This window comes from Apus apus, chromosome 11, assembly GCF_020740795.1.
Source record: "Apus apus isolate bApuApu2 chromosome 11, bApuApu2.pri.cur, whole genome shotgun sequence".
Classification (NCBI taxonomy): Eukaryota; Metazoa; Chordata; class Aves; order Apodiformes; family Apodidae; genus Apus; species Apus apus.
The window spans coordinates 18,918,142-18,925,690 of NC_067292.1; the positions used below are offsets into that span (position 1 = coordinate 18,918,142).

Sequence of the window (7,549 nt, forward strand, 5' to 3'; positions counted from 1 at the left end):
GCAGCTGCTGCAGTTCCTGTCCCCTCCAGCAGCTCCTGTCCCCTCCAGCAGCTGCTGCAGCTCCTGTCCCCTCCAGCAGCTCCTGCTGCAGCTCCTGTCCCCTCCAGCAGCTGCTGCTTCCTTTGTCTCCACAGGGAATGCAGTTTGTTGGCCAGGAAGCCCTGCTGGAGCAGAAGCAGAACGGGGTGTACAAACGCTTCACCATGTTCATCCTTGAGGACCACGACACAGACCTGGACCTCTGGCCCTGGTGGGGGGAGCCCATCTTCCGCAACGGCCGCTACGTGGGCAAGACCACCAGCAGCGCCTACAGCTACACCCTGGAGCGCCACGTCTGCCTGGGCTTCGTGCACCACTTTGATGAGAAGACAGGGGAGAAGCTGGTGGTGACAACTGACTTCATCAACCAGGGGGAGTACGAGATCGAGATCGCCGGGCAGCGCTTCCAGGCCAAGGCCAAGCTCTACCCCTTCAGCTCCCTCTTCACGCAGCGGCGCCGCAAGGACGAGGTGGAACTGAGTGGCTACCAGAGGGAGTAGTGCTGACCACACCTGACCCACCCCCCCTTCCTTTTCCCAAGCTGGGATCTTCTGCCACCATCTTCCAGTCTTTTCTCCTCACCCCAGAGATTTCTTTCTTTTCCTTTCTTGTCTTGCAACTTCTGAACTTTTTTCCCGGCGTGTTGCGTTGTTTTTTTTTTTGTACGTTTTAAACCCTTCATTTTTCAAAGCTTTCTCCATCCTCTCTTGTCTCCCTCCTCCAACCCTTTGCTTGCCAGGCTTCCCCCCTGCCCCAGTGGACAAAGCACAGTGCCCAGCATGCATCCAGAAGTCCATGGGAAGCCTGTGCAGGAATGAACCCCACCAAGAATGGTGGTGATGGGAAGGGTTGGGATGGACCTCACCCTGCTCTCCACGAACCGCACAGCAATAGAACGATCAGCTACCTCACTGGCACCAGACAGAGCATCCCATGAGCAGCAGCCAAGGGACAGGCTTGGCTACAGCCCAACTTTGGCCACCCAGTGGTTTGTTGGGTTTTTTTTCCTCCCCTCACAGGGGAGTCAAGTAGATTTAATCATCAGACCATTGAGGTGACGGTGGAGCTGGTAAGTTTGGCATCGTCGGGTTTGGGTTTTCTTTGCCTGGGTTCACTGACACTAAATGGCCACTGACACTAAATGGCCTGCTAGAAATACAGCTGAAGATCAACGTGTGTGTTTCACTTCTGGAAAGGCATGGGATTTGGGGTTGATTAGCAAAAAAATACTGGTTTTTAACAGGGACAGATGTTAGAGTTTCATGTTAACTGCATCGTGCACGGTCTCCTGGGGATTTGCTTTCACTTCCCTTTGTTGATGTGGTTTGGTCAAGCTGCTCTGGCAAGATTCATGTGGAACTCATGTTGATTCGGGGGACTTGAGCAGCAGGAGGTCACAAAAACACAACATCTTGTGTTTTTAGCTGCCCAGGGTGGTTTTGAAAGGAGAGGCAAAGCCCCAGCATTGGTCTCAGCCGTGGTGCTGCCAGTATTGCAGGAAACACCGGGTCTTCTTCTGGTGGGGAGAGAGCATCTCAGCTCCTGCCTTGCTGGAGAAGTCATCTTCCATTTTGCTCCTCACATCTGTTGCACTTCTTACTTCTCTCTCTTGCTGGTGCCTCAGCTGAAGGGGTGGAACAGAGGGAGTGAAGAGGTGTGACAGTGGGGTTATAAATTGCTTTCCTTCATGCTCCTCATCCTGAAGTGCCAGGCGGTGCAGCTGGGACTCACCCCTCCTCACCTCTTAACATGAAGCCACGTGGTGAAGAAGAGGGTGTTGTGTTGCTGAATTGGATTGCACACATTTGCATCTTCTTCTTCCCATTGTGAGCACCATCAGCAGCAAAGATTGTCTTTATTTACTTGAAAAACATCTTCTCTGCCTCCGCCACCTGCATTCACCTCATGGTCTTTCTGCTCCAGCGTCTGTCTGAGGTTCAGACACAACCTTGCACTGATGTTTGCCCTCTCAGCCACCATGAACACCTGCTCTTTGATCTAGAAGCCTTTTTGGGGGCACTTTTTGGAATGGTGAGCATCAGTAGTGTAAATGTGAGCTGAGAACTTTGCCTGGGTCTCATTTTCAGTTTGCTTTCTGTTGTTTTGGGTCAGACCTTTGGTTGAGTCTGCTCTGCCAGTTCATGATCCAGGTGTTCTCAGGATGCAGAAGGAGTCAGAGGGGCCCTAAGGCAGGAAAGGTGAAAGTCCAAAGCCTTTACACCTTAAAACAGGGTGTCAGAGCAAGCTCCCCCATCCCAGGTGAAACCATGGAGTGGAGAGTTGGGAAAGGGTGTAAGAGAATTAAGGATTTGAGCATGTGGTGGGGTAGGCTGAGCAGAGTTGTCAGTTCTTGGAGTGTGCCTTCCTCTGGGAATGGTGAGTTCCTTTGCAGGATGTGAGCTCCTCAAGGGTTTCAGACTGATTTTTGAGTCAATGGGCAACAATTCCCTGGGCTCTGAAATGGGAGTGACCACAGCAGGGCAGCTTTTTGGGTGCCCTGCCTGGCTCCTGCGGGGGGCGATTTTGCTTGGTTGTCATTTCTTCCAGATTTCCCCCATCATTTGCTCTCTGAATGGAAATGTTGCCTGGTGTGTTCAAAAAAATTGCTTAAATGGAAGGTTCCTAAGGCCTCTAATAGCAGTTTAAAATCCAATCACTTTTTGCATGTCTTCCCTGCACAGAGGGATGCTGTGATCCTGCTGTTCCTGTGCTGGATGTGCATGTCAAGGAGGGTCTTGGTCCCTCCACTGGTTTAATGGAATGTTGCTGTGCCTTCCTTATCCAGGGAAGCAGCTGTTTAACCAAAGAAAGAGTTATATATGTGATACTTAGGATGTGTCCCAGAGCAGCCCTTCTGATGAGAGTTTATTGACCATTTGTCATCACTGGTGGGGCATGACAGGTCTGCAGGAGGAAGCAAAGTGTACAGCTGAGGTGAGCTGAGGTGCTTCCTGCAGCTCCTGAAGAGAGATTTTTACCTCCAGTCATTCAGTTTGTTCTCTGCAGAGTTAAAACTAGTTAAGACCAAACTGGGAAGAAGGCAGCATCCTGTCCCCTGCCAACCACTCATCCCTGAAGAACCATTTCAGTTGCATTCAAGTTTTATTTCTCCTTGTCATTATTGTTTCTTTTCCCTCCTTTATAGGTACCTCTTAGTTCCTCAGACAAGTGTCTCTCCCCTCTGACAGCAAAATTGTGTTTCATACTTTTGACATAATGTCTGCTTAGCTTCATTTTCTGTCTAAATCTATTGACTTTTCAGCACCCAGAGGAGAGAAAATAATTGTCCATCATTCTAACAGATCCAGCAGCACTTTCTGTAACATTCTGTTTGCTGATTGAGGCTTGATAACTGTCAGTCTTGCAGCTCATTAACACCTCCTCTGGCTTTCCCTGCTATGAGTTCTGATCCTTGTTTTATATCCCAGCCTGCAGTCTCCAGCTGCTGTCCAAGCTGAGCCCATTTAATTTTTGGCAGCTATTTTTAGCCTAACAATGTTAAAGAACCAGTTTGCTTTCAACTTGCCCCTCGGTGGCTATTCCCAGTTGGGTAACATCTTTTAAAGTAATGGTAGGTGCTGAAACCAAGGTCCTTCTGGTGTCATATTTTCTTCTAGAGGTATGAAATGGTGAAGTAAGACTTTAATCCCTTTATCTGAAATTAGAGCACCTAAAAAAAACCCCAAACAAACAACAAAATCAGTGGAAGAGTTTCTGCCTTCAGAGGAGAAAATGAGAAACTGGATCTTGGAAGCTGTGGTGACACAGATTTACCCTCCAAGGTGGTAAATTAATGTGGACTGTGAATGATTCTCACCCTTAAAACTGCCTTTCCTGCTGAGAAAGGCAGTTTGTCCTCATTCTGCTTGGTGGGGCTATGAACCTAGGGTGGGAAACACTAAAACAGAAGCTCTGCCCTGTGCCCCTCTTGCCCAGCAGCTGCAGGGCTGTTCCCAGTGCTCCCAGTCTTGCTCTCCAGGATCCTGTGGATTTTATCCCTGCAGGCTGAGAGAAACCCTTGAAGGGAAGCTGACTGGAGCTTGGCATGAGGAAATAATGGACCTTTTTGGCTACAGTCTCCCATTTTAGGATAAACTAAGGGAAGTTTGGTCCTTGGGGGGGAAGTGCCACTGCAGGGGGTGTGCACTTGGCACACAGGGTTGTGTTGTCTCCCCCCAGAAGGCAGCAGCTGAGTGGGTTTTTGATGTGGCAGTGGTGAAACTACCTAAATGAACATTGTTCCTCTACCCTGGGAAGGGTTTTCTTGCCCAGGTATCACCTGTGGAGTAGTGGGGGGGGACCTGAGCAAGGGGCAACACCTGCCCTGGGCAACCTCTGCCAGGAAATGTTTTTTTCCAGAGGCATGATGTTGTCTGAGCCCTGCTGCATCCTTTCTGAATGATCATGTTTTGTCCTTGAGTGGGTGCTGACAGGCTTGGATAAAAGTGGTGTTGGAGAAGAAGGACTTTGTTGTTCATATTTAATGATCTGAGGATAAAATTAATGCTGTTAGGAGGGATGTTTTCTGCTTCAGGAGGGTGAATTTTTCACATCTGTCTTTGCCAGGCTTAGTTTCTTCTTGTTTCCTCTCTCTTGTTTTCTTCTGCTGGCTCCAGTATCCAGATTGGATGTGCCTTGATGGGCAGTTTCTTGTTCTTCTTGTGGCAAGGAGGGGAAACTGTGTGAGACCTCCAGAACTTGGACACCTCCTTTCTCCTGCTGCATTCAAGCTGCCACCAGTCACGTTGCTGTTCCAGCAGCACCTCTGAGCTCAGCCCATGCTGCTGCAGGACCTCTCATGCACAAGGTTCTTCTCTTTGTTCCACTTGGTCCTTTATCATCTGGGCCAGGCTGACTCTTAAGTCTGTCTCTCTGCTTTCATTTAAGCTCTTCAGCTTCTGGATGGTGGAGATCCCAACATCCAGACTCCCAGGTGGGTTTGTGGCTGCTACATATGCCATCCTTTATCCCTCCCTCTTCCTGCTCCAGGATTTTCCCACTCTTCTTACCACTCCCCAGTCTCCTTCCTCAAGCAGCAGAGCACATGTTGCCCATCAGAGAGCAAGGACAGTGACATCAAACCAGGCAGGGGAGTGGCAGAGGGACTGAGCAGGGTGGAAGGAGAGGCCTGATGGTGGTTGGACCCTTTGCCCACAACTCAACCACTTAATCCCAGCCTTGGAGAGACGAGCAGCTTTTCTCTTTCAAACCTTATTCTTACCTGCCTGGTTGGATTCTTATTTTTTAAAAGCATTCAGTCAGGGAACAGGACTTGGGGAGAGGAGGGGGTTCATGTCATCAGAGGACTTCAAGCTGCCTCTCAAAAAGCATTTGAACATTTTATTTGCACTTTAAACTTTTCCTTGAGCGTGGATGATTGTAGCCTGCTCATAGCCCTCAGCTGGAGCAACCTTTGCATTTGAGGGGGACAAATACCCACAGCTTGAACTCTTTGTAAATGCCTTAAAGCTTTTGGTGAGGTGTTTGGGCACTGATGGTGCCTGCTGGTGGGATTCTCTCCTGCTGTGTTGAGTGTACAGAGCAGACAGGAGCACTGGCAGATAGTTCTGAGCAAGCAGTGGGGGTGGTGGGAGCTGCTGTTGCTGCTCTGAGCATGGAAGTGGTGCTGGACGAAACTGAGTGGACTGGAAGCCCCTGTGCCTCTACAGCTGTCTGTGCTGACACCTTCCCTTTTGGGTTGTTGTTTTTTTTCACCCCCTAGAAATGGATTTATTCACTTTTCTTCAAAGAGAGAAGCCTGGGCTGGTGTGGAGGGCTCAGGGAGTGTCCCCTTGCGTGAAAGGAAATCATTCCCTGCTTGAAGGCTTCCCTGCTGCAGGCAGGAGTCAGGAGGGGAGGTGCTGCTGCCCGGGATGTTTGTGGAGGTGGCTCTGAGGCTTCTCAGCTCCCATTTGTCCCAAAGCTCTGCAGGGTTCCCCGTGTCAGGCTGCCCTGTGAGACACAGCACGAAGCCCGTGGAGCTGCCCCCGGGTGCTGGGTGGCTTTGGTCAGGAGAAGGGATCTCTGTGAGGAGCAGTGGTGCCTTGTAATGAGAGAGGCACCAGAGAACAGTGTTGACATTCCTATTTATTGGTTTGCCAAGGCTGGGAGAGGCAGAGCAGACACTTGGTGGGCCTCAGCCATCCCAAGCAGGGCATGATCCGTTCTGGTCCTGCCCTGTCACCTCTGACCATGGAGATTTCTTCCCTGCTACAAAGAATTTCCCATGCTTTTCCTGGGGTGGGACAGGTTTCACTCCCACCAGTCTTCCAATGTAACCAGAAGCAGACTGAGCTCCCTGGAGGCTTCTCCTGCATCCCGTGGTCAGGCTTGCAGCAGGACACGTCCCTGCTCCTTATGTGCTTCCGTGGGACGGGCAGGCCAAGCCACACTTGGGGGCAGAGCAGCACATGGTGCTGGGGGTGCAGTTGTTTCCAGAGCCTGCCAGGCAGCTGGGTGCTGGGTGGTCGTGTTCCCTGTGTCTTCAGGAAGAGGTGGGGAAAAGCTTTTTGGGTCTAGATCAGCTCCTGGCTGCTGCTCCTGAGCCCACGTGGTTCCTTTCTGCTCTGTTCTTAGTGTCCAGGTGTGATGGCTCCCACCTGAGCTCTGGGGGAGAAGGGCTCCCCTCTTCTCAGACAAGTACCCCATGAGACAACCCTCTTGTGCAGGGCACCAGTACATCCCTTCTCCACCACTGCTTCTGGTTGGTGGGTACACCACTTCCCTTGTCCCCAAACCCCTTCATGCTTGTACCAGTCTCCCGAGACCAGGTGTTTAAAGGGCTGGGAGGAGTTCTGAAGTGTTCTGCTGCTGAAATTTGAAGAACAAGTGAAGTTTGAACCTGTGGAAACCATTTTTCTAGTGCCTTATGCTTGTGAATGTTGTGCAATGGATGTAGCTGAGGTGGGACAGGGCGAGGAGCAACCTCAGGTGTGGTTGGTTCACCATCCACTGCAGCCATCTCCTTTTCCCCTCGCAAGGGTCTTGGCCAGCAGACACCAACAGGTCATCTCTAGCAGCTGGGGGATGCTTTTTAAAATCTCTTGGGAGATCTGGGGTTGTAGAAACGTTGGGACTGGAAAACCCTCCTCCTGGTTGATCTGCCTGGCAGAGGAGTGATGGTCTCACCTCAGCTGCTGTTGGCTTTGGAGGGGGTTGAGGAGGGACAAAGCTGCTCCGAGCGCTCGACCCCGTGCTGGGGGATGTGGGCACTTGTTCCCAAACGCACAAGCCAGGGTGAGTTTGCTGCTCTCCACCAAGGCCATGTTGTCACATGTGCTGTATTTATATCGTGCTTGATTTCATGGAATATCTGGGTTGGCTTTGGTGTTGTTAGGTTTGTACATGAATAAAGAGGCGTTTTAACTACTCCCGAGTTTGGCCGTTTGTATCTTTCAGGATCCCAACCCCCTGATCATCCAGGAGAAACCCTGCAGGGATGCTGGGCCTGTTGCAGGTTCCAGCCTGTGGTGGGAGCTGGAGCAAGACCTGGCCCTGTTGTGGCACTTCA

General features: G+C 50.9%; 1 protein-coding gene across 2 annotated transcripts in view; it reads left to right on the top strand.

Moving 5' to 3' along the window:
• The window catches only part of PDPR (pyruvate dehydrogenase phosphatase regulatory subunit), a 29,334-nt gene extending 21,927 nt beyond the window's left edge, over positions 1-7,407 (top strand). For both annotated transcript variants that reach the window (XM_051629217.1, XM_051629216.1), the window contains exon 18: positions 135-7,407. In XM_051629217.1, coding sequence (XP_051485177.1) covers positions 135-539 — 405 coding nt within the window. In that variant the 3' untranslated portion in view covers positions 540-7,407. The remainder of the gene's footprint in view (positions 1-134) is intronic.
• Positions 7,408-7,549: the final 142 nt, after the last annotated feature.